A 26839-nucleotide genomic window follows, 5' to 3' on the forward strand; every position below is an offset into this window, starting at 1 on the left:
CACCACCATGCCCAGCTAATTTTTGTATTTTTAGTAGAGACGGGGTTTCACATGTTGGCCAGGCTGGTCTCGAACTCTTGACCTCAAGTGATCCGCCTGCCTTAGCCTCCCAAAGTGGTGGGATTACAGGCGTGAGCCACCATGCCTGGCCAGCTTGCGTCTACTCTTTATGGTTGAAGAAACCAGAAGCACAGAGAGGGTTCAGGATTGCTGAAGGTCACACAGCACCATGCAGGACACCAAGCACAGAGAGTGTAGGCCTGTGGGTCTCACAGCTGCACAGTGGAGTCACCTGTGGGCCTTCAAACTCCCCAGCCCAGGGACCCAGGCCCAGCCCAGGCCGCAGAGTCGGTTAGATGGCCTCGTACGCTAGTGCTTAGGTCAGAGTCCTAAACTTATGTCAAGGTCGTTTGTGTGGCCAGGGCAAAGAAATCCTGATGTCTGATTCCAGCCTTGTTCCTCCCTCCAGTGGAGTCCCCACCCCAGGCACCTGCTTCCCTTTTCTCAATTTTTTTTTTTTTTTGAGACAGAGTCTTACTGTCTTACACGGGCTGGAGTGCAGTGGCGTGATCTCAGCTCACTGCAGCCTCTGCCTCCTGGGCTCAAGCAATCCTCTTACCTCGGCCTCCTGAGTAGCTGGGTCTACAGGCATGCACCACTATGCCCAGCTAATTTTTGTATTTTTTGTAGAGATGAAGTTTTGCCCTGTTGGCCAGGCTGGTCTACTCCTGAGCTCAAGTAATCAACCCACTTCGGCTTCCCAAAGTGCTGGAATTACAGGTGTGAGCCAATGTGCCCGGCTACCTGCCTCCATTTTTGGGAGGCCAACAGGGTCTCACTCTGTTGTCCAGGCTGGGGGTCAGTGGCGCAACCCTAGCTCACTGCAGCCTCGACCTCCTGGGCTCAGGCGATCCTCCTGCCTCAGCTTCCCAAGTAGCTATGTCTACAGGCATGTGCCACCATGCCTAACTTAGTTTTTAATTTTTTGTAGAGACAAAGTCTCCCTATGTTGTCCAGGCTGGTCTCAATCTCCTGAACTTAAGTGATCGTCCCACCTCAGCCTCCCAGAGTGCTGGGATTACAGGCGTGAACCACCAAGCCAGGTCCTTTTTTTCATCTTGAATTAACTTCTCATTAAGTAAGGCCCACATCTGGCCTCCTGGTAGAACATCACCCATCCTGCCAAAGCTGAAGCTGTGTCTGCCTCCCCAGTGATGGGTTTTCTTCCACTCGTGAAATGGCTTCCTCAGCAAATGTCCCTCCAAGGCACTCCTCCTGGGTGGGCTGGGAGAACACAGGCATCCCTGGTAGGCCTGGGGCACCCAGCTTGCCCCACCTGCTCGGCCAGGTTGTTGTGAGGCCCGACCCCACACTGAGGGGCCTCCTGCATGAATGTGCGCCCTCCCCTGTCTCCACAGTGGAATCCTTCGAGGAGGTGGAGGACAGCCTGTGTGTCCCCCAGTATAACAAGTACGGGGAGGAGAGGGTGATCCTCTTCCTGAAGATGGCCTCCGGGCACGCCTTCCAGCCTGACTTGGTTAAGAGGATCCGTGACGCCATCCGCGTGGGCTTGTCTGCGCGACACGTGCCCAGCCTCATCCTGGAAACCAAGGGCATCCCGGTATGGCCATCTCCCGCCAGCGAGGAGACCGCAGCCATCGCCCCACGAGCCCACACGTTGAGGGGCGCTTACATCTGAGCAGCTTGCTGGTGCTTTATATATCGTTTGTCCACGTTGCCTAGCAACGCCATCCTCTCCCTGCCATCCTTTTTCCTACCCTTCCTAAGACTGCATTTAAAGCAGCTTCTGCTAAATACCCATGTTCGGAGGGTTAGCGGGCCCAGCCCTGCAGGTCCAGCTGGCTTCTCCCTGCTAACCTGTGGTTTTAGTGTGTTCTCAAAATTTTTAATGAGAACATTAATTTTAACTTTTTATTTTTTATTTTATTTTTTTGAGACTGAGTCTCTGTCACCCAGGCTGGAATGCAGTGGCTCAATCTCAGCTCACTGCAACCTCCGCTTCCCAGGTTCAAGCAGTTCTCCTGCCTCAGCCTCCTGAGTAGCTGGTAGCTGGGACTACAGTCGCATGCCAGCATGCCTGGCTAGTTTTTGTATTCTTAGTAGAGACGGGGTTTTGCCATGTTGGCCAGGCTGGTTTCAAACTCCTGACCTCAGGTGATCCGCCCACCTCAGCCTCCCAAAGCGCTGGGATTACAGGCATGAGCCACTCTACCCAGCCAATTTTAATTTTTTAAAGTGCTGCTGGGAAGCGTTGCTCTTGCCTTTTAAGTTCTTCCGTTTCATACAAGACTTGACACTTTTTAGAGGCAGGACTTCTGAAGGCTGTGTGGTCATCCCCCAGCCCCTGGCCCCAGTACACTCTGCTTCGATTCTAAGTCGGGGAGGAGGAGGTTCACCCAGATTGGATCACAGCTTTCATTTGCATTGCTTACAAAATGGGTGCCCTGCAAGCTGACAGAAGCTGTTCTCTCTCTCTGTGTGTGTGTGTGTGTGTGTGTATGCACACAACAATTTAAACAGACAGTGGCAGGCTGTATGTGAAGCCCACGGAATGGCTGTTCATTAAGGAGAAGATGGGAGCAGACACTCACTGGGTTCCCCGGGGAAGCTGACTTTGTGGTTGCCGGAGCAGGGCTGAGTCTGTGACGTATCACCAGAGACAGGGTTTACCAGGAGAGGCTGCTTCCTGGGGAATGTTGAAATATGCGATGCTGTTGACTTTGAAACCCATAGATCATTCTCTTTGCCTTAAAAGTTATTTCAGCATCTTCAAAACAACCTGTCCAGGAGTGGGGGCTGGGAAGAGTGCTTGCAGCACGGCCACGGTGTGCAATCCCTGACCATCCCTGGAAGACTGACTCCCACTCGGGACCCTGTTCCTCCTCCTCCCGGCGCCTGTCCACACCTGCGCTGACTCCCACTCGGGACCCTGTTCCTCCTCCTCCCGGCGCCTGTCCACGTCTGCGCTGACTCCCACTCGGGACCCTGTTCCTCCTCCTCCCGGCTCCTGTCCACGTCTGCGCTGACTCCCACTCAGGACCCTGTTCCTCCTCCTCCCGGCTCCTGTCCACATCTGCGGTGTTGGTTCCCTTTTGTGGTGTCCACACGTTTCCTTTGCGTTCTGGTTTTGCGTGGGAAGAGCCCTGCAGCTTGGGGCTTTTTCTTTCTCTCTTTTTTCATCTTTTTCTTTCTCTCTTTTTTCATCTTTTTCTTTCTCTCTTTTTTTTTGGTTGGTGACTCTTGGCGGCTCTCTGTGGGGACATTGGTGCTCTCCAAGAAGGCACTTCTTGAATCAGTGACCCTTACTGTCTTTTCCTGATGAGGGTCTAAGGTTTTCCTTTGGTGAATCAGTGCTGTCTCATCTGGAACATTTTAGGGAACTGGAATTTGACTTTGTCTCCTTGGCTTTATATTATTGAAAAAGAACTTGGGTCTTTTGCCGCCAGAACAGTTACTACCAAACCGTAGCTGATCACGAGGGTAGTGGGACGATTTATTATGAAGGGCGAAAACTCAGCACGTTTCTTTCCCTGGTCGTCCTGGCTTTTGTGGGCTTGCGGCCGGGGCTCCCAGCGGGGCTCTGGGCCCTTTTTCTCCCCAGATAGGGGCTTCTCCTGGGTCCATTTGGGAAGTCTTTTGGAGGGTTCCTCCAGAGTTTGGAATGCCCTTTTATTTTCGGGCCCTCGTGGCAGGCTTAGGAGTGGATTTACCTCTTTGGTTGCCGAGCTAGGGAGGGGCCCAGCATCCACAGGGAGGTGACATGGCGTGGCCCCAGTCTGCCCATTCGGGAACTGGACCCACTTCAGGGTCAGAAGAGGACAACTGAGGTCTCATCTGCAAAGTCCCAGGGCCTTGCTGAGGCAGGAGAGCCTGTTGCGGGTCTGACCCTTCACATGGTGCTTGTGGGGAGTGGGCTACCCTCCCTCACCACCCCGAGAATAGCCTAAGCCCGGGGCGCATCCTAGCGGTGGGAATAAGCGGCGGCCCATCTCTGTCTCTGTGTGGAGAGACACTGCCGCTTCTGTTCCCTGGGAAGCCAGTGCCATTTTCAGCATTTAAGGGGTTCCTGGCGAGTGCTCAGGAGAGATCTGGGCCCAGAGCCAGCCCCACTCCTCGTGTTGAGTAAGACCGGTCCTGTCTCTGGCCTGTGACATGGGGAGAGGAGCCCCTCGACCGCCCGCCAGAGCTCAGGGTGGTGATGCGGCTCTAATGGAGTGAGCGGCCCCGGGGGACTCGGGAGGCTCTGGCCGGCGCAGTCCTTGCCGCCAGCCTTCACAGCGGGTCCTCTGAGGGTCTTTATGCACAGGGGCTCTGTCACTTAGCCCTGGCCTCCCCTCTACCCCTGAGGCATGACTTTGGGCAACTCAGCATCCAAGCCTCAGTTTCCCCATCTCTAAGATGGGTTGACAACAGAGCCTCTCTGGTGGGTGCCGTGGGCCACAGGGTGCCCAGAACGCAGTCCCCGTGCCTCGGTTTGTGTGCTGCCTCCGCTCACCGTCAGCCTTCATTCAGAATAGGTCTGCATGCCCTGCAAAGCCCTTCCACACACCTGATCTCAGCTGCTCTCTGCGCAAAAGTCAGAGAGGCTTTCCCTGCATTTCCTGTTTGAACGATGTCCTGGCCTCCATCTTTAGCTTTGACAGTATTTGCCATGGGGGGACTGAAGGTGAGTTCTTGTGTATGTTCACATCTTTCTGTGTGGAGCGGAGGCCACTTGAGAACAGGAACCTTGTGGGTTTACCTCCTTTTCTTCGGAGCTCAGCTGACTGCCTGGCAAACAGCAGGTGCTTTTGGTGTCTGGTGAGTGAATGGGGCGTGGGGAGCTGGTCCTCTGAGCCTCGTGAGGTGGGACAAGCTTGTCTTCCTCACACCCATCTTACAGATGAGGAAACCCAGAGAGATGAGGGGTTCTGCCCAAGGAAGTGGTGTCCATAGTCAGCTCCGCCTTCTGCTCACCCAGAATAAAGACCTGGGGACCCTGGGAGGGTCATGGCCAAGTGGAATGGACTCCTGGCATTTGAGGGCTTCCCACCTGTAGCCCTCAGACAGCCATGGCCGTCCCAAGTTCAGCTGGCCTTTGCTTGGGTCATGGCTGGGATGTCTGGCCCTTCCTGACAGGAGGCTGCTGGGCTCCTGTCTACCTGGGGAGGCCTCGTGCAGGAGCTGGTTGGGGGGCAGGGGGGCAGGGGGACGGCGGCTTCTTCCTTTCTCTTTCCCTTTCCTCTACCTTTCCTCTCTCCCCAGAGGAAACGGTAGCAGGATTTCTTTTAAGAGGATGCTGCTGTATTTGGCCAGTGGGTGGAAGGTGGCGGTATTAGCTCCTGTGAGCTGCACGTGGACCCCTGCGTGAAGCGTAGTGGGGCACAGAGCAGGCGAGACATTTGCGTCTCACGGTGGGAGGGCCAGCGACACCACATGAAGTGACAGGCAGGCCCTCGGAAGGAAGTCGGCTCTTAGATCCTTAATTAGTTCACACGTCGACTGAATTTTTCAAGTGAATGAATTTTAATTATATCTCGGTTTAAAAAAAAAAAAAAAGGCGCCAGTGATCGAGGGCTCGGGCAGAGGAGCGTTACTGGGCTCTGTTGCTCCTGAGGTTTCCTAGCTCACAACACACCAACACTGCCAAGGGCTCATTTGGATTCAAGGTGAAACACATGTGCCATGAATCTTAGAGGGAACCCTGAGTGTTTGGAAAGGGCCCGACTGTGAGAAGAAGGAGTGCACTGTCCCGTGCAGCTGGCTGGCTTCGAGGAGGAGTTCTTGGTACCTTGAGGACGCTCTTGCCTCTAGTTCTAGGAAGCTGGGCCACTTCTGAAGTAATGGCAATAACTGGTCTTTATCATAGAATAACATGTGATAAAATATATAGAGAAGTATAAAAAAGTATAAATAAAAGTAAAATCATAAAACGTAGTAGCTAGGCGCTTGTGAAGCTGTGTGTGCCCTGACTGATTCACCCTGACTCACAGCCCTACAGCCTCAGTGCTGGCACCAACCCCCCTTCATTCAAGGAAACGAACTCAGGTTCAGGAATTCACCCAGCATCCCCCAGATGGGGTGGCAGAAGCCACATCTTCCCTGAAAACTTTCTTGCCCAGGGTGCCTGCTGGGATTTAGGAATGATCTATGTCTGCATTTTTATCCTGGTCAGGCAGACCCTGAACCCTGAGAGACACTCTTTTTTTATACTGCCATCTGGAATATTCACTGCCGCGGTCGGTCAGTGGGGTGTCTGGAGGGCCCTCTCGAGGCCACCTTGGATGTGGCACGTGGTGGGTCCCAACAGGGCCCAGTGGAGTGTGCAGCGTTAGAAAAATGAACATGCTCATGGTGACCTCTGGGCATCTTTGAAATAGCCGCACTTTCTCAACAGCCATGCCAGTGGCAGCGTGGGGGCGGGGGGCGGGGTTTGGAGGGGGTTAGCGTTGGGTTTCAGCACCGGGCCTCGAAATTGCCTTTCAGAGCAGGTTTTCTCCCCCACACACAGAGGGGACAGCAGTCAGTTCAGCGTACTTCGGTGCATGTTTGCAGACCTGGTGGGAAGAGGGGCATCTGGGAGCTGAGACCCATTTGCTCTTGGTGCTCCAGGTGGAGCCGGGCCTTTGGGGCCTGGATATACCCAGGGCTGTGGATTCTCCCCCCTTCAGGTTTAAATGCCGTTTCTTGTTTTTCTACCTTTCCCTCTCAGTATACGCTCAATGGCAAGAAAGTGGAAGTTGCCGTCAAACAGATCATCGCTGGAAAAGCTGTGGAGCAAGGAGGTGCTTTCTCGAACCCTGAGACCCTGGATCTGTACCGGGACATCCCTGAGCTGCAGGGCTTCTGAGTCGGACTGGCTGGCGTGTCACTCAGCTGTACCTGTGTGTCCTGTTACTTTTGTGTGCTCAAGAAATTACAGAGAAACCTGCAGCTGTTGTAAAAGGATGTTTGCACCAAGTGTTCTGTGGGCTTGGGGAGGGATCGTTTCTCTGTTTTGTCGTTAAATCTGGTGGGTACGGGGATCTTCCGCACGCTGGAGCGGGATTCTGGCCTTCAGACAGGGAGTGTCTGGGCCGCACGCGTGGCACCGTGGTGAGAGTGTGTGTCTTTGCACACACAGTGCAGTGGGAACGGTGGGGCTGGTTGGTGCTGAGGACAGACACACTCCTGAGCCAAGGTCTTGTCTTCAGCCTCCCCCTCCCGTCGTCCCGTTTTGCTCTGTGAAGGTGCAAATCCCTTTCTTCCCTTCCCGTCTCAGGCTCACCTGTTTTCCCTCAGGGTCCAGCATGCCTTTGAGCTTTAGCTGTTACAAAGGAACCCCCGTGACTTGACACAACTTTTCACAGCTGCTGTTAGGACCGGTGGTCTGGGTGCTCGTGCGTCTGTGTCACGGATGGAATGTAGGCCCTGGAGGACCGTGCGTCACTCTTCAACCAGAGCGCGCTTCCGGGCCAGCTTCCCTCCGAGGAGCGAGTGGATTTCATACAGGATCTCTTTATTGCACAGACTTTGCATGGCTTTACATGTTTCTAATGTGACTTAGGCGTGTGAAGCAGCGGGTGTCCACCTGTGTCCCTCATGGGTGAGCCCTCCAGCCGTGAGCCCAGGCAGCGCGGTCACTGAGGTCCTCCTCACCAGGAACCGCATCCCTGCGCTGCCTCCGCCTGAGAGTCGCTAGGGGGTTCCTGTCGAGATCATGTCATCAGCACCCCACCCCTAAGTCAAGTCACGGGTTTCCATAGCCAGGCAGTTGGTAGGTACCATTCAGTTCAGCATATGAACTTGTATCTGTAATCTGATGTTCATTTTTATATTTTTTGAAACTGAGCACAATGAAATCCTTTCTTGAATCGTTTTCCTTTTGGATTATAAAAATACGGGGTAAAGTGCTATGATGAATTTTATGCAATAAATATATACAGGTGTGCGCGTGCACCCACAATGCGTGTGCAGTGTGCTTGTGTAAAGTTTTCTCTGATGGGGGAGACTGCATGTGCGTGTGTGAGGCTGGTGGTGCTTGTGCGCCCGCCAACAGCTATGCCCTGGCGTTGTGTGGTTCGAATTGTTGGGGGGCACTTCCCAGGGCCCTGGTACTTACCCACATTCCCTTGTGACCAACTGGCCGAGCGCTGCTCCGTGTGAAGCCAGCACCCTGGGCCCCCTTCACCCTGAGACTCCCCAACACCCAGCGCCAGCCAGGTTTCTGGACGTCAGCTCCTTTCTTGTCATCGCAAGAGCTGCATGTCACTTGGTTGTGTCTGGCTGCATGCCATGGAATCCAGGCTCGGCCCAGCAGCGTTTATGGCTCTCACGTCACAGGAAGTTGGAGGCAGTCCATTCTCCTGGGGCCAGGCAGCGACTCCACAGTGCAGCAGTCCTGGCTCCTGTCTGTCGCACTCTGCTGTCCTCAGGATGTGGCAGTCATCATCTTGGCCCTGGGTGGCTGCCCCACCTCTAGTCTTTCATCCGTGCTCGAGGCAGGAAGAAGGTGGGAGTGAGAAGGGGGCTGGGTGAAGGCAAAAAGCTGCATCTCTGGAGTGCGTCCCTTTTTATCCACAAAATGAGGGCTTTTCTGGAAAGCCAGCAGTATCTGCTGGGGCTCACCAGCCGGCATGGGGACACGAGGCCACCTTTGCTGCAAGGGCATCTGGGGGTCTTGAGTATTTCAAACAGGACCTGTTCCCTTTTTGTGAGTTTCCGACAGCTGCTGTAACAAATTTTCACAAAGGCAGTGGCTTAACACAGCCCTAATTACAGTCCTGGAGGTCAGAAGTCGGCTGTGGGTGTCACTGGGCTGAAATCAGGGTGACAGCAGGGCTGTGTTCCTTCAGGAATCTGCAGGGGAGAATCCATTTCCTTGCCTTCTCCTGCTTCTAGAGGCCACTGTGTTTCTTGTCTGGTAGTGTCCTGTTGTCTTCAGCAGTGGCCGGTCACACCCTCCTTCCGCTGCAGCTCTCTGACGCTGACACTCCCACCTGCCATGTTCACATGTAAGAACCCCCTGTGGTTGCAGCAGGCCCACTTGAGTAAGTCAGGATAATCTCCTTATTTTAATATGTGCTGATTAACAACCGTAATTCCATCTGCAGCCCTCATTGCCCCTCACCACGTCTTAGTCCATTTTGTTTTGTTCAACAGAACACCTGAAGCTGGGTGATTTATAAGTTAATAATTTACTAAGGGGTTCATTTGGTTCATGATTCTGGTGGCTGAAAAGTCCAAGCGTGGGCAGCTGCATCTGGTGAGGGCCTCACTCTGCTTCCACTCAGGGAAGAACATGGAGGGGGAACAGGTGCATGCAGAGATCACGTGGTGAGAGGAAACCAGACCCTTCAACAACCGCGCCCTTGGGAACTAATCTGTTCTCACGAGGCACAAGTGACCGCAAAAACTCAACCCCTACGGAGGGCATTAATGTATTCAGGAGGGATCTGACCCCTCCCAGCACTGCTACATTGGGTATCAATGTCAACATGAGTTTTGGCATGGACAAGCCACATCCAACTCACAGCACCATATAACCTAACGCACAGCACCATGTAACCCAACCCACAGCGCCGTGTAACCTAACGCACAGCGCCATGTAACCTAACCCACAGCGCCCTGTAACCTAACCCATTCATAGGTCCCAGGGATTAGGATGTGGGTATCTTCGGGGGCTGCTATTCTGCTGACCTCACTTTGCAAACACAGTCTGGTCCTGTTGGCCAAGGAAGAAGTGGATGGTGGTTGTTGGGAGCAGCAGGGAACCCTGATTGATGACACTTGGGCTGGGATTGTCCTCTCCTGTGAGTGGCCCGTGGGCCTTAGGGTTCAGGTCGGGCCTGGGGCCTGCAAGGTCCTCTCCTCTCACCAGGTGCTTGGAGATTCCCTTCATGTTGACAGTGCCTGAGGAGTCATTACAGCTTAATCAGTATGCCCTTTAGTTCCAGCAAGACGGCCCAGGCTGAATAAGCCCACGCATCCTTATTAATAAGCCCTGCCGGACAACTTCATTAATGAGAAACAGATGGTCTGGAACAACAGCCAGTTGAGTGCACGTGGTGCTGAGGCTGCTTTTGACGTTCCTTGGCCTGAGCATTACTCTCAAAAACCCACCACCTGCCGGCCAGCTGCCTTTTCATCTTTGAGATGGCTGTGGGCTGCACCGTGCCTTCTCGTCTTCTTCCAGCTCCCCACCAGGCCTGTCCCATCAGGAGCTTCTAAAGGCATCAGGATCTGCCATGCAGCCTGGCTGGGGCTGCCAGGATTCTGCTGTCTCCCATGGCCAGCAGGTCTCTGAGCAGCTGGTCCTCCTCCAGGCCCTTCCTGCCCACCTCCAGGAACCTTCTCCAGGCTGGAGGCCTCCTTCTCACGCTCGGGCTGCCCAGCTCCACCTTCTCGCCTGGGAGGATTCTCAGCTGGAGCTGAACTGATAAACTCCAGCTGCAGGCAGCCACTGACCTGTCCCCACAGTGGCATCTGAGCCCTCTAGGATAGCGCCTCGGTTGGCTCACTCATCTGTTTCTCAAACAGACGGCCTGAAACCCACACTCCTTAGGAAAGGCATCTTCCTGATGTCGTAACACCCCTGGCACCATGGCTATAGGTGAGCAGAAGAGCCCTTCCCTCGAGTCTGCAAACGCCCAGGAGAAGGGCTCATGGGGAACAAAACTGTCTTTGAGGACCCAGCCACATCCTATCCTGCAATAGGCTCAAGCCTTCAGAGGGACTGTCATGTGTGGATTTATGGGGATAATCTGTCACTACGTTCAAGCTGGGCTGCTCTAACAGGTGCCCCCAAATCTGGCTCAATCAGGAACGTGTGTTCCCTCCTGTCGCCACTCTGAGGTGAATGGGTGGGCCGGGGTGGGCTGGTGGCTTTGTTTTGCAAGGTCACCCAAGGACCTGGGCTTCCAAATGGCTGCTTCCCCCACTGGTGTGCAGGTCTTGTCCACTTGGAAGATGTTGGGTCACCACAGTCATGGAAGAGGTGACCTAACCTTAACCCTCACCCCCTTGGCCACAACCTTGTCACCCGACTACAATCAGCTGTGTAGGAGGCGGGGAGATGTGCTGCCCAGCAGGGTGATGGGTGCCCTCCCAGAACTCTCGTGGTGGGTAGAGATGGCTCTGTGACAAGGAAGGGTGGGGAATGGTGATGGGGGACAGTTGCAGCCCCTCCCACAGGAATGAAGGAATCTGGCTGCTTCTGTGCCTGACTCCTGGGTGGCTGCTGCTTCGCTTGACCTGGGATGGGGGTTACCCCGCTGGGTCCTGCTGCCTGGGAGCTGGAAAATCAGCTGGGGTGGAGCATGCATGTGCAGAGGCGATGCTGCTTGTGTTTGCATCTCTGTATTTTGAAGGGTGGACTGTGAGGTTTGTGAGGCAAACGTGTCGGTTTTTACAACTTTGGCCTTATGTGTGTATGTGAATGTATGTGTACATGTGTGTGAACATATGTGTGTGAATATGTGTGTGTATGTGCCTTTAAAGCTGAGAATGCATGCCTATCAAAACCCGAAAGAGCCAGGCATGGTGGCTCACGCCTGTAATCCTAGCCCTTTGGGAGGACGCCAAGGCAGGAGGGTTGCTTGAGTCCAGGAGTTTGAGACCAGCTTGGGCAACACGGTGAGATCCTGACTACAAACAGTTTTTTAAAAATTAGCTGGGTGTGGTGGCGTGCACCTGTGGTTCTAGCTACTCAGGAGGCTAAGACAGGAGGATCCCTTGAGCCTGGGAGGTTGAGGCCACAGCGAGCTGCAATTGCACCACTGCACTCCAGCCTGGGTGACAGAGCAAGACTCTGTCTCAAAAAACAAACCCCAAATCCCCAAACCCCAAAGAACAGAGCTGTGAGGATGTCAGAATGTAGTTTCTATTCTAGTCCAAGTTGAATCCCGAAAGCCCAATGCCCATTCAGACAGGCAGGCAAGCAGGGCGATTTCCCTGTTCTCACAGAACACTGACCAAGTGCAGCTGCTCATGGCCACCGGACCTCAGCCTGTGCCCTCAGTGGTTTTCAGTTCAGTGACAGCTCTGTGTCCCAATCAAGTGGCTTTTCTTCAGTGTTCTGCAGAGCCCGGGGACCAGGTACTAACTCAGGTGTCCAACGGATATATCTGTGCTTATCCTTGGACCCAGTGATCACCAGGGTAGTTGAGCTCTTTGCACCACAGAGGGTATGCCTCATGGAGGCAGGCAGATGGCCAACAGGAAACAAGAGGAGGTCTGATGGGACAGGATGCTCTTTAGCCACAGTGGTCGGGGGCCTCCTTTAGGTGACACTGAAGTCGTAGCCTGGGAGGCCTGACACTGCCATGTGAAGATCGTCGGATGACCAGCCAGCCAGAGGTCCTGAGACGGGAATGAACTGAACTACAGGAACAAGAAAGGCTATTTGGAGAATATGCAGGTGTGATAGTTACTACTGAGTGTCAACTTGATTGGATTGAAGGAGGCAAAGTATTGATCCTGGATGTGTTTGTGAGGGTGTCGCCAAAGGAGAGGAACATTTGAGTCAGTGGGCTGGGGAAGGCAGACCCACCCTTATTCTGGTGGGCACCATCTAATCAGTTGCCAGGCAGAAAAACATGAAAAGGTGAGATCGGCCTAGCCTCCCAGCCTACGTCTTTCTCCCGCGCTGGATGCTTCCTGCCCTCGAACATCACGCTCCAAGTTCTTCAGTTTTGAGACTCAGACTGGCTTCCTTGCTCCTTAAGCTTGCAGACAGCCTATTGTAGGACCTTGTGATTGTGTAAGTTAATACTTTAAGATGAACTCCCCTTATATCTACCTATCCTCTTAGTTCTGTCCCTCTAGGGAACCCTGACTAATACAGGTGGCAAGAGAGTGGGAGAGCAGGTGGGATCGCAGTGCTGGGCATGGACCACATTCTAAGAGTGCCCAGAGCAGTGACATCATTGGATGAGCATTTGGAAGATCGTGCCGAGGGCAGCTCCTTTTGCTGGGCTCAGTAGGGGCGGCAGGTGGGTCTGCATTGGGCGCTGGCTGGTGAAAGCCCAATGACTACAGGACGTTGGCTCACCAGCTTCCTCCTTCCCTTCTTGCTCTTCTCCTCTCACTGTGCCTGAGCGTCATGTGTGTGCAAAACATGAGAAGGGTTCTGACCATCCAGCAGACAGGCAGTGAACACACAGCAAAGATGATCAGGAGCCTGTCTGATTAGGCCTCAGAAGCTTCAGCTGGCTTTGAGGAGCTGAGATTCTTTTACTCTGAGCCATGACTGCATTTTAGATTAGTGCAAATGATTTCTAAAAGCTTCCTGCCAATGTGTGTCCAAACTTTAAAGAGAATCATAAGTGAAGGCCTGTTAAAGAAGGTGTTTAATGGCCAGGCATGGTGGCTCACACCTGTAATCCCAGCACTTTGGGAGGCTGAGGCAGGCAAATCACCTGAGGTCAGGAGGTTGAGACCAGCCTGGTTAACATGGCAAAACCCCATCTCTACTAAAAATACCAAAAAAAAAAAAACAAAACAAAAAAACCCACAAAAATTAGTCGGGCATGGTGGTGCACACCTGTAATCCCAGCTACTCAGGAGTCTGAGGCAGGAGAATCGCTTGAACCCGGGAGGCGGAGGTTGCAGTGAAGAAAAAACAAAAACAAACAAAAAATAAAGGTGTGTAAGGCATATTACAAGTGGAATTCTGGCTTTGTTGTCACGGTTTATCCCGTTAAAGAGCACTCTTGGCCATCACGGTGGTAAATTGATGGTCTAATAATTTCATTAGATGACTTCCAGGGGAGAAACAGGTGTTAGTCAATTCATTATGCTCTGGGACTATTTCCAAACGATTTCATCTTGGGACTCCCTCCTACTTCTTTCTTTCTTTCCCTGGCTCAAACACTGAGATCACAAGTCATGTTGGGTTTTTGGGAGAGTAAAAGGGAGTGGTGGTCAAGTGGCACCACGAGGCTTGGACCCAGTTTCCATTTTGTAGGCTCTGTGCTTATCAGTCTCACCAACCCTGCTCACTATTTACCTGCGGGGCCTGGTCCCCTTGTTTTTGGCATCCACTTTTTTTTTTTTTCAATCATGACTAAATATTTTGCTGGCTACTAGTAACAGAAACCCCAACACCAACTGGCTCAAGCAGAAAAGGGGTAATTGGCTCACCATTGTGAAAACTCCAATGCTAGGATTAGCTTCAGGTGTGGCTGGATCCAGACGCTCTGATGACATTGTCAGTGTTCTCTCTCTCCATCTCATCTCTGCCTTCCTCTGTGTTGACATTCTCAGATGGACTCTCCTCTAATGATGGCAAGACGAATTCTTTCAGCTCCAGGCTTATGTCCTCACAGTGTTAAGACGGGAAGAAAGATTTCCCCCAAGTAGTTTCAACTTGAGTCCCCATCTTGAAGCTTATTGGCTATTTGGATCATATCACCAAACCTGAGCCAATCACTGGCCAGGAGGAGGGAATATGCTGATTGATTAGGCCTGGGTCATATAGCCCGTTCAGGTGTGGAACCCGCTGCACACAGTAACAGGACTGAGGGCTGGGGAGGTGGGCCCTGGATGGGCAGGTGGTTTCCTTTAAGAAGCAGGAGGCAGCAACCAGCCCTGTTTAGTTTCCTCTTTTCACAGGTGCTGGCTCCCTCTCTCCTTTCCTCCCTTGCCCCTTCTTTCTCTCTGCAGCCTCCCTGTGCCTGTCTCCTGCTCCCACCCCAGCACAACAGAGTCTCGGTCTGTTTTCCACTGCTAAGTGTGTGATAATTTACCATGCAGCAGTAGAGCACTAATACACTCGGCCAGTGGCCCAGGCCTCCGTGTGCGGCACACTCTACTTAGCACCTCCAGACATGTGAGTTCTGTCTTCTCAGCCCCACTCCGGTCCTTGAGGATGGCAATCTTCCTCCTTCACCTCCTCTGTATCTCCCACCCCTTGGTCCTAATTACAGAGTAGGGCTCAATAAAGTGCTCATTTGACTTCGGCACAGCACTATGTCAGTCAGAACTCTTCAGATGCAAGTGACAGAAAGCCATCTCTCATCACTGGCTTCAGGCACAGCAGGATCCAGGGCTGGGTCAATGTAATCAGGATTCAACATCTCTCATGACATCTGTATGGGCAGTAGGGCATAGTGGTTAAGACCATGGGCTCTGGAATTGGGTTGCTGGATAAAATACAGGATACCCAGTTAAATGTAAGTTTCAGAAAAACAACGAATAGCTAGTTTTTCAGTGTAAGAACGTCCCAAATATTGCATAGCATGCGTAAGTACCAAAAAGTATTTATTGCTAATCAGAAACTAAAACGTAACCAGGTATCCTGAAGGTTTCTTAAATCTGGAACACTATTCTGGAACCAAGCGCCTGGATGTGGGTGATGGCTCTGCCTCTTCCTGTGTGACCACACACCTCACTTAACCTCTTTGAACCTCCTTTCTCCCATTTAGAAATGTGGGGATTAATAATACTATGCATCTCAGCTGGGCGTGGTGGTTCATGCCTGTAATCCCAGCACTTTGGGAGGCCGAGGCGGGTGGATCACCTGAGGTCAGGAGTGCGAGACCAGCCTGGCCAACATGCTGAAACCCCATCTCTACTAAAAATACAAACATTAGCTGGGCGTGGTGGTGGGCACCTGTAATCCCAACTACTCGGAGGCTGAGGCAGGAGAATTGCTTGAACTCAGGAGGCAGAGGTTGCAGTGAGCCAAGATTGTGCCATTGCACTCCAGCCTGGGTGACACAGTGAGACTCCGTTTCCAAAAAAAAAGAAAAAAAGAAAAGAAAAGAGAAAAAAGAGAATACTATGTATTTCATGGGGCTGTGATGGTAGTGAAATAACCATGTTGCCAATAAAATAGTGCTGGGCACATAGCAGGTGCTCAATAAATGCTATCTCCTATTCTTTTACAATCTCACCTTCCTTCTTTCTCCTGCGTAGGCTTCAGTCTGACTTTTTGCCGAAGTTCCAACAAAAGGCCTGAAGAGGAGTCCCATTGGCTTGGCCCAGGTCATGTGCCCATCTCTGAACCAATCATGGAGACCAGGGGAATGGGAGGTTCTGATTGGTGGCACCTGGATCATGTGACTGCCCTGCGGCAGGAGGCGGGGCCAGTTCAACTGGAAACACGTGACCTGAGCTTGGGGCATGGAGGCGCCTCAGGGAAAGATCAGGGCTTGGAGGCTGAACCGGGAGAGGATGGATCTCAGGCGTGACAAGCACCTCCACCTAATAGCAGTCATGGGGCTTTTGTGAAGAGGCAGAATTCCAGGTGAGGAAGAAGTGCCGCGGCTGAGTTGTGAGCTTAGGTGACTGCTTGATTCTCTGCCTGACTCTAGATGGCTTACCAGGGTTCTCCAAGCCCCGGGCCGTGGACCAGTACCAGCCCGTGGTCTGCTGTGAACTGCGCCGCACAGTGGGAGGTGAGCAGCAGGCGAGAGAGCGTTACCGCCTGACCTCTGCCTCCTGTCAGATCAGCCGTGGCATTCGAGTCTCTCAGGAGCTCAAACTCTGTTGTGAACTTCAGTCATGTCGGGGATCTAGGTTGTGCGCTCCTTAGGAGAAGCTAATGCCTGATGAGTGGAACTGTTTCATCCTGCAACAATCAATTCTCCCCATGGAAAAACTGTCTTCCACGAAACAGTTCCCTGGTGTCAAAAAGGTTGGGGACCTTTGCCTCAGGCAATGAGGTCCCCAGTGATGGTGGATGCATGCAAATCGGTAAGCCAGGCCTTGTTTTAAAGAACTGCCTGGTTCTGGCCTGGAAGAATTCCCAATCAGAATTCCAAAAAAAAAAAAAAAAAAAAAAAAAAAGGTTTTTCTAGGTCTGCATGCTGACGGGTCATGAAGACAAATGAGGCTTATTTGCACAGAATGCAGATGAAAGAATTGGGTTTTGAGGATCCGTGGGATTTAAGTGGGAGGCCACCTTTTGAGAAGAAGCAGCCCCTTCCGGGATAAATCCATCTTATAAAATTGTTGTGCTCTTGAAGTTTACAGTTACTTCAGGGGTTGTGGCAGTTAAAGAAAAACGGCCACACAATTTTTGACACTTCTTTTGGTGAGGGGCATGTCTATATCCCCTCCCCACCAATCTAGGTGGGCTGGTGACTGGTTTGTTCTATAAAGTATAGCAGAGGTGACGCTCAGTGACTTATAGCCTGGACCAGGAAAACCAGGTAGCTCTGCCTGGTTCTTTTGGGGATGCTTATTGGCAGGAGCCTGCTACCATTTAAGAGGTCTCATACCCTGAGGTACCATGCTGGAAGAGCCACGTGGAGGCGCTGTGGTCAGAAGTCCCAGCAGAGCCCCATCTTCCAGCCATCCCCACCAAGGCACCAGGCATATGAATGGAGCCATCTTTCAGCCTCTGGATCGGCCATCTGCCAGCTGCATATCATTGAGTAACCTCAGTTGACACCACGTGGAACAGAAGAATCACCCAGTCAAGCCTTGACTGAATTCCTGGCCCATGGAATCTGTGAAATATAATAAGATCACTTTTGTTGTATGCTACTAAATTTCGGTATATTTATACAGCAGTCGTAATTGGAACAGGGATTTGGTGATGTAAATACAAGTAGAAGGTCGGGTACAGCCACAGGGAAGCTGAGGACAACAGGAGCCTGCTCTGTCTAAAGGCCATGGATGTTAATGGAAGGCACAAGTGTGAGAGGACTGACCCTGGATCCAACAGTCTGGGTTAAAGTCCTGGCTCAGCCAACTGCGTCATACTGCAAGTTTTTCGACCACTCAGGGCCTTACCTCTTCCATCTGTAAAATGGGACTAGCCATGAATGGCCAACTTAGCCACAAGGGACAGACATCTCAAACTAATGGCCAAGGGTTCAAATCTAGCCCTCAGCTGTATCTTGCTTGCTTCTCACAATCACTGTTTATTTGGATCCAATGCCAATTTAGAAATTGGGAGATTTCTCAGCTTCTCTTGGAATAAAAGGGAAGATGAGGCAAGGCTGGGCCCACATTCCTTGGGTCCCCGATGGCCAGGTCAAAGTGGCTAACGTGGAATGACCACCAGCATGGGCTGGGCCCTGTTCTAAGGGCTACATGTGCATTGATTCATTAGTCCTCAGACAGCCCTGCGGGGTCTGCATCATCGTCATCCCCAGGCTCTGCCAGAAGGGCCTCCCTGGGTCAGTGATTAGATCCAGAGAGCAATAAGGCCACCTCAGTGGGCACTGCGGTGGGGAGGCGATAGTGAGAACATGTCCCCTCCATCCCCTGCTATGGCGAGACACACTCCTGCCCAAATATAGGCACAACGCTGGGGAAAGAAGGGAAGTCTCACCTATGGCAGATTCAGCATCCCTACAAGAGTGGGAGTTCATAAAAAATTAACTTTGGTTACTGAAAAATAGTCATGTTTCTGCAAAGTCTACAGTGTGGGCTGAGCAGAGTGGAAACCACTCCTTGAGCAAACCCTCAGTGAGCTCTTAGGCTGTCCTGAGCACGTAAAGCATCAATTCGTTTAACCCTCACAAGTATCCCACAAAGAAGATGCTTTTATGATCTCTGTTTTTACAGGATGACAACTGAGGTGCAGAGAGTTTGACCCACCCAGCCAACAGTAGCGGACTGGGAACTGGAGCCCGGGAATCCTGGCTGCCGACTCTGTGAGCAGTGTGCTATGCCACCTGTCTTCGTCAATGGCCCATTTCCCCGAAAAATATCCTGGGAGAGCAGAGACGGTGCCCGTCTATGGTCCATCAGAGGCCCCAGGTAGGATGGAAACCTTGAGTGGCCTGGGGCGGGAGTCCCTGGCCTGCAGGCAAGCAGGGCTGAAGGACTGCTGGTGGGAACTGGCACTTGAAAGAAGGCATTTGAAGAGGGAGGTGGTGGGTGCTCATGTCTCACCCAGGCTGGGGCAGAGGGAACTGCAGTTTTGGTAATGACTACCGGGTCCCCTCTGTGCCTGTTACTAAAGATTTTTGTCAGCCTGGGCTGTCTGGTGGCTAAAGGATATGGCTCCTATTGTGTGGTCTGCTGAGCTGTCCTTTTGCAACAGAGCCTGAGACCACTGGCTTCAGGGGCTGGAGTCACAGTTGTGTGGGCTTTGGGCTGGGTTCTGTTGAGCCGTTAGGGCTTAGCCACTTGGTGCCAATAATAGCTAACATTGCTCTAGTACATACTGTATGCTGGGCGCTGTTCCAGGGCCACGATCCTGACTATAACCCTAGGAGGTAGGTGTCATCATTATCCCTATTTTGAAGATGGGGAATAAGGCTCAGGTTCAAGGAACTTGCCCAAGGTCCCATGGGCTAGGGCCAGCCCTTTTGGAAAGAGCTCCCAAGAAGGATAGAGAGACTCCCTCTTTTGATAACCCTGTTTCTCGTGGTCCTTTCTTTGGGTACTTCCTGAATCTCTAGATTGATTAAAAGAAATCATACCCCAGTGAAGAAGATCAATTACATGTACGTTTTCCAAGCGCTTTGACGTTGTCACAAGCTCTCATATGCCTGAGCCTCTAATTAGATTTGGAGTGAGAATCATTTCATGTGTCATGAAATTTTGAAAGACAACGTTCCATGAATGGTACTTCCCATTATTCCAGCTTGATTGAAATTGTGTGTTTCTAAAAAGATGCTATTTATACTCTTAAGACAATGGAGCTTTCAAAAGGATTCCGACTCTTAAGTCTTCTTATGTGATTTCTAGGGAAGTGGAAATTTTCAAATTTTCATAATGAATGTGTCTTTGTAGCTTTCCTTCTTTTCGTTCTTTCTTTCTTTAAATAACCTGACTTGACAGTGTTTCTCTCCCTCTTGATGGGAACCTCAGGTTCTTGCCAAAGTATGTATCACATAATTGCTTTCATGTTCAGACGCGGCAAGAGTGCGTTGTAAATGACCGTGACACAGATGTGACAATTCTATTAGGCCTGGGTTCTTACATGATTGACCTTGCAAATTGAATTCAGGGAAGGCAGTGCTTCTGTCTGGCTGCTAGATTTCTTGTTCCCAGTTTGGGGAGAGGCCTGGGGAGGTGTGGGCTGGGATTTCCGTGCCCAGGCACCCACCCTGGCTTGTCCTGTGCTGCATCCCTCTTTTCCATCTTGGCATCTTCCTCAGCTCTCCAAACAGAAGGCAGAGGCCCATGATTGATGGACTCCTGCCCGCTGGAGCATTATTAGCCACTCTGTCAAGGTGACAATGTCATTTTTAATGTTCCATTTTCAGACTCGAGGTTTATTTTTAGGTTGAGTGTTAGCCAGCCTTGCCAGAGATAGAACCACTAAAAGTTTAGGGCATGGTTCCTGACCCTGGCTGCCGGGGAGCTTGCAACAATACCGATTCTCATGAGGGTACCTTCTGGGGTGCAGGAAATGTTAGATGTCTTTATCTACATGGTGGTTACTTGAGTTCATGTATGTGTACCAAACAACTGGGCTTTGATGAGGATGTGGAAAAACTGGAACCCTGGTACCTTGCTGGTGGGAATGTAAATTGTGCATCTGTTGTGGAAACATGCTGGTGGTTCCTCAGAAAGTTAAACTTATAATTACCCTGTGAGCCAGGAGTTGCACTACTAGGTATATACCTAAAAGAACTGAAAGCCAGGACACAAACAGATGCTTGTATGCTAATGTTTGTAGCAGCGTTATTCACAATCACCAAAAGGCAGAGGCAACCCAAGAGTTTGTCACTGATGAATGATAAACAAAACGTGTTCGATCCCTGCAATAGAATACTGTAGAACATAGAGGAACTTCATTTCTTTTTATGGCTGAATAATATTCTATTGTAGGGATAGAACACATTTTTTTTTTTTTTTTTGAAACGGAGTCTCGCTCTGTCGCCCAGGCTGGAGTGCAGTGGCCAGATCTCAGCTCACTGCAAGCTCTGCCTCCTGGGTTTATGCCATTCTCCTGCCTCAGCCTCCCGAGTAGCTGGGACTACAGGCGCCCGCCACCTCGCCCGGCTAGTTTTTTGTAATTTTTAGTAGAGACAGGGTTTCACCTTGTTAGCCAGGATGGTCTCGATCTCCTGACCTCGTGATCTGCCCGTCTCGGTCTCCCAAAGTGCTGGGATTACAGGCTAGAGCCACCGCGCCCGGCCAGAACACATTTTATTTCATGATATTATATGAAAAGGAATGAACACATGCATACATGTGCACATACACACGCAGACATACACTGCAATGTGCATGAACCTTGAACACATTATCATAAGTGACAGACCCTGGTCACAAAATGAAGAATACTGTATGATTCCACTTACATGAAATACCTAGAATGGTCAAATTCATAGAGACAGAAAGTAGACCAGAGATTATTCAGGGATGGGGAGAGAGAAGGAATGGGGAGAGCATGTTTGATGGGTACATAGTTTTTGTTTGGGATGATAAAAAGGTTCTATAAATGGATGGTGGTGACTTTTGCATCACACCGTGAATGTACTTGATGCCACTGAACTGTACACTTAAAAATGGGTAAAGTGGCAAGTTTTATGTTATGTATATTTTACCATAATAAAAATATTTGAGATGTACAGTGAAAATTTTTGCTATGGACTATAAATGTATGTTATACCTGAATTGTAAAATACTGATTTCCAGGCCCTACTCACAGGGATTCTGATTTTTAAAAAATTTTTTAGACGGAGCCTCATTTTGTCACTCAGGCTGGAGTGCAGTGCCACGATATCGGCTCACTGCAACCCTCTGCCTCTCAGGTTCAAGTGATTCTCGTGCCTAAGTCTCCCGAGTAGCTGGGATTACAGGCACGCACCACCATGCCTGGCTAATTTTTGTGTTTTTAGTAGAGACGGGGTTTCACCATGTTGCCCAGGCTTGTCTCGGACTCCTGACCTCAGGTGATGATTTGAATAGTTTGGGGGAAAAGTCTGGGCATCATTATCTTTAAAAACTTACGATGAGGAATTTATAGTTGAGGAAAAGGGGCAAAACTTCGGCATGCAAACCCCTCAAGAATAAGAATTGTGGAATCAGTGCCAGGCCCTGTGTTCTATGAAGGCCAGTGAGTTGTGATTGGAAAGGATGTGTCGTTTCTAGGCCACAGCACTTCATTGCCGATGTAAGGTCTCCGGAGCTCTCTTTCCCCTTTGGTAATATTTGACATGGGGGCTGCCCTGTCCGCCTGGTCCTGAGTGATACAGGTTCTGACATTGGGCCTGGAATGATGAATGGGATTGAAGGAGTACAGGAATTGAATGATCTTATGTAACCTAATAAGTGGGGCAACAGTATCAGGGAAACTCATACATGGGGAAAGCTTTGTGAGTTTCTTGGCCTTTTCCTCATGGTCACAAGATGGCTGCTGCAGCTCTGGCACCATATCCTCACATTCTTAAAGCAGTGAGCCAGCCAGTGCGGTGAGAAGTCTCTTTGCAGCCCATTCTTATTTTACCAGAGGAAAATTTATCCCCAGAAAGATCCTCAGCAGCCTTCTCCCCCAATTCATTGGCTAGAACTGTGTCTCTTGGCCACCCCTAGCTCTAGAGGAAACTGGGAAGCAGTATTCCTCTCCTTTTTGTGTTTTGACATAATTTCAAATTAAAGTTTCAAGAATAACATAAACAGTTCTAGATATTCTTCACTCAAACTGCCCAAATGTTGGCATCATGTGACATTTGTTTAATCTTTTTCCCTCTCCCTACATACACACACATGCATACATACACACTTATGTGGTTTTTTTTTTTCTGAATGGTTTGAGTCAACTGCAGGCACAATGTCCCTTTGTCCCTAAATACTCCATTGTGAATTCCTAAAAATGAGGATATTCTCTTACATAGCCATAGCACAATCATCAGGAAATTAACATGGAAACTACTATTATCTAATCTACTAACCTTTTTCAGATCCTGCCTTTGTCTTAATAATGTCCTTTGGCTGGGCACGGTGACTCACGCCTGTAATCCCAGCACTTTGGGAGGCCGAGGCGGGTGGATCACGAGGTCAGGAGATTGAGACCATCCTGGCTAACACAGTGAAACCCCATCTCTACTAAAAATACAAAAAATTAGCCGGGCATGGTGGCAGGCACCTGTAGTCCCAGCTACTCGGGAGGCTGAGACAAGAGAATGGTGTGAACCCGGGAGGCGGAGCTTGCAGCGAGCCCAGATGACTCCGTCTCAAAAAAAAAATGTTCTTTATAGCAGAATAAAGGCCCAGATCACACAATGCACTCTATTGAAACATCTCCTTATTCTCCGTGAATCAGAAGAACTTCCTGGGACTTTCTTTGCCTTCCATGGCTTTGATGTTTTCGAGAGGACAGGCCAGTGACTTTGCAGCATGCTCTTCACATTGGGTTGTCTGATGGCTCCTGATGTTTGGATTCAGTTAGGAACTTTTGGCAGGACTGTGTGGAGGTGGTGCTGAGGCCTTCTTGAGGTAGGTCATATCAGAGGCCACACATCAGAGCCCCAGTAATGGGACTAATGCTCATTATTAATGGGACTAATGCTCATTACTAATAAGGGGACTAATGCTCATTATTAATAATGGGACTAATGCTCATTACTAATAACGGGACTAATGCTCATTAGTCCCATTATTGGGGATGTTAACTTTGGCTGCTTGGGTAAGGTGGGGCTTCCAGTCTCCTCCACTGTGAAGTTACTATTTAGATATTGAATTTTTCACCTCGATTGTGGTAATGGCTGTTGGGTTGCCAACTACAGAGTCCGCTATACTGTTGCTGATCTGAGTGTGTGACCTGTGGTTCCTCTGTTATTGTTCATCTTGAGTGGCGGGGAAGGACGTCTTCAGGAAGCAGCAGATTCAATATTCTCTTTTTAGCTCCACTTTCGAAGAACCTCTGGGTGTCAGGCTCCCAGACAAGGCCCCACAGAATATAGACAGTAATGGATAGCATTGTCTCCCCTCAGTGAACTTCCTGCCCAACAGGAGGGAAGGAACAAGTATTTCTTGTTCACCTACTACCTGCCAAAGCCTCGAGTTAGCCACTCACATCCACCATCTCCTTCAAATTAGTGTATCAGTTCTGGGAGGCCCATGCTGTTACCTGGGTAATGATTTGGGGGATTTTATTCCTTTCAAACCAGAGGAGCCATTCATAGCTTTCTTCAGTTCCTGGGTCGGCCTCACCTCACCTCACTTGAATACAGTTTTTTTTTTTTTTTTTTTTTGAGACGGAGTCTCGCTCTGTCACCCGGGCTGGAGTGCAGTGGCCGGATCTCAGCTCACTGCAAGCTCCGCCTCCCGGGTTCACGCCATTCTCCTGCCTCAGCCTCCCGAGTAGCTGGGACTACAGGCGCCGCCACCACGCCCGGCTAGTTTTTTGTATTTTTTAAGTAGAGACGGGGTTTCACCGTGTTAGCCAGGATGGTCTCGATCTCCTGACCTCGTGATCCGCCCGCCTCGGCCTCCCAAAGTGCTGGGATTACAGGCTTGAGCCACCGCGCCCGGCCTGAATACAGTTTTTTTGAAAAAGAATCTGAAATATTTTTTGTATCAAGTGTTTCAAGGACCTAATTATGAACTTCATTATAATTGTTCATTAGTTATATTTTGTTCAATTACTTTAACAAGTTGCCAAATGGAACACAAAGCTGGCAATTAGCATTATGTAATTGTAATGAGACACTCAAATTGGGTGATAGAACGTCGTCTTTGCTGGTGTATTTTTCCTTCAGAGGAAGACAAACCAAAGGCAGTGGCTGGGCCTAGTTCTGCTCACTGGCTCCATCCAAGCTGTGCAGGGTGGAAAGAAGCCTCCTTTGATGTATAAAGGTCAAGTTTGGAAAAACAAAAACGTTTAAGTGTGGTACTCAAAATATTTTAGATGATGAGTATTATATCTAATAATAATATACATATAAATATAAATTTACTGGACCTTGCTGTGATGGCTGCCGTGAGATTCCTGTCAGGGGCTGAAGGCTTTTCTTCCCAGTTCTGCTTCCTCCACCTTTTATCTTTCATAGGAATCACCCCCAATATCCCTTGTCCTCCTGGCCTCCCAGGGCCTGCTTCTCAGCAACCCAAGAACACTCCAGGGGCATTTTCCAAGAAGCTGGACTTCTCGGAACCAGGGATTCCAGCAAAACTCTCAGGCCTGACTCTCATCGGTGGAAATTAGGGTACCCGGCTTGTCCCAAACCCTCCCTGTGAATCTGATTGGCTAGGCTTGGGTCATGTGACCACTCATGGTAGGGAGCATCCCTTGTCAACAACATCCCTTTGTAGTTCACCAAAGGAGAGCTGCCTCCTCCTCTCAGCAGGGAAGGGAACGGCTGCTGTGCAGGCAGACACCGTGGCTCCCCCTTGGCCCCCTTGGCAGACTGTGAGTGCGGAAGTCCTGGCCCTTGGCCAGCTTATCACATCACCTGTTTTGGGACTCAGTGTCCACGTCTAGAAAATGGGGCACATGGCAAATGGATTCTTGCCCGGGTTCTTCATGGGGCCTTTGTGAACAGCCTGGGAACAGCCTGCTGAGGCATGGCTCTGGGAGGGGACTCTGTCACAGTGCTCTTCCTGCTCTGGGTCTGACCAGGCTGGGAGAAGGACTTGCTAACTGTCCCAGCCATGGCTGTGTGTGTGTGTGTGTGTGTTGGGGGGTGGGTAGAGATGAGGATAGGGGTAGGTGAGAGGGAAAGGGGTTCACCTCCTTACATTAGAACCTTTTGCCTTCCTCCAAAGGCCCCTGATTCAAGGCCAGCTTCAACTGAGGGAGACGGAAGGGTGTGCTTCACAAATGTTCTTCTGGAAACCATGGTGACAGCCCCAAATGTGATTTAGTGACACTCTTCTGTTGTCTTAGGTCACCTGCCAGCAATGCCAAGCTGAGGACGGAGCTGGGGAAGCTGTTGAAGCAAATGTGCATAATTAGGACTATTGTCTCCTGCTATGGTCTGAAGATTCTTATGTGGAAACCTAATCCCTACCTTGGGGGTAGTAAGAGGTGGGGCCTTTGGGAGGTGAGAGGTCATGAGGGCCCTACTGTCATGATTGGGATTAGTGCCCTCTTAAAAGAGGCCCAAGGGAGCTTGTTCACCCCTTCCACCAAGCGAAGATGCTGCAAGAAGGGGCCACCTGTGATGCAGAGGGTGGGCCCTCATGGAATCTGCTGGCACGTTGACCTTGGACTGTCCAGCCTCCAGAACTATGAGCAATACATTTCTGTTGCTTATAAACAACCCACTAAGGCATTTTGTTGTGGCATCCTGAATAGACTAACATATCTCCTAAGGAGAGTTCTTCCTTGAAACTTGTGTGTTTTTTGTGTTTTTAAAAACAATATTTTAAAATTCAGTTTCTCTATAGTATTCCATTGTATGAATCTTGTGTAATTTATGCCCCTCCCTTATTAATGGACGTTTGGGTTGTTCCTCATTCTTGTTCACCTTTGACCCCTTAATAGGAGGGCCCCACCTTCCTTTGCAAGGTTGGACGTGGTGCCTGGGAGAGAGGGAAGCACAGCTGTGGCTTTATCTGTCCCAGGAACTTTGTCCCAGGGTGCCCTGACACATCCCATCTCTCCTTGTCACGGGGTCTCCTCGACATTGTCTGTCTCTCTTACAGTCCCTGTTTCTCAGTTTCTCTCCTTACAACTCTCTTGCTCACTCTCCATCTCTTTGTCTTTTTGTCTCTCTCTCCCCTTCTCCCCGTCTCTATGTTTCTCTTTCTCACTCTTCTCTGTCTCTCTCTGTGTATCTCTCTCTCCTCTTTGATTTCCCTTTTCTGTAAGTCTCTCTCTGTTTTTCTATCGCTGTCTCTATTTCTCACTATCTATCTTTTTCTCCCTTCCCCTCTTTCTATGTCTCTCCCTTTCTTTCCGTTTCTCTATTTCTCTCTCTCTGTCTCTCTACTTCTGTCTGTCTCTATTTCTCTCTGTGTCTGCTCTGTCTTTCTCTGTCTCTCCCTCCCTCCCTCT

At 50.5% G+C, this 26839-nt stretch overlaps 1 protein-coding gene and 1 long non-coding RNA gene across 2 annotated transcripts in view; both read left to right on the forward strand.

Moving 5' to 3' along the window:
• Positions 1 to 7945, forward strand: part of AACS (acetoacetyl-CoA synthetase) — an 80576-nt gene extending 72631 nt beyond the window's left edge. The window contains exons 17-18 of the mRNA XM_031650921.1: positions 1419 to 1621; positions 6713 to 7945. Of these exons, the coding sequence (XP_031506781.1) occupies positions 1419 to 1621; positions 6713 to 6850 (341 nt within the window). The 3' untranslated portion in view covers positions 6851 to 7945. The remainder of the gene's footprint in view (positions 1 to 1418; positions 1622 to 6712) is intronic.
• A 7723-nt stretch (positions 7946 to 15668) lies between these two features.
• Positions 15669 to 26378, forward strand: LOC108581159. Its single transcript, XR_001893058.3, has 3 exons — positions 15669 to 16228; positions 18502 to 18696; positions 25727 to 26378. It is a non-coding gene; the product is annotated as an uncharacterized LOC108581159 (long non-coding RNA).
• Positions 26379 to 26839: the final 461 nt, after the last annotated feature.

Source organism: Papio anubis, chromosome 9 (assembly GCF_008728515.1).
Source record: "Papio anubis isolate 15944 chromosome 9, Panubis1.0, whole genome shotgun sequence".
Taxonomy (NCBI): Eukaryota; Metazoa; Chordata; class Mammalia; order Primates; family Cercopithecidae; genus Papio; species Papio anubis.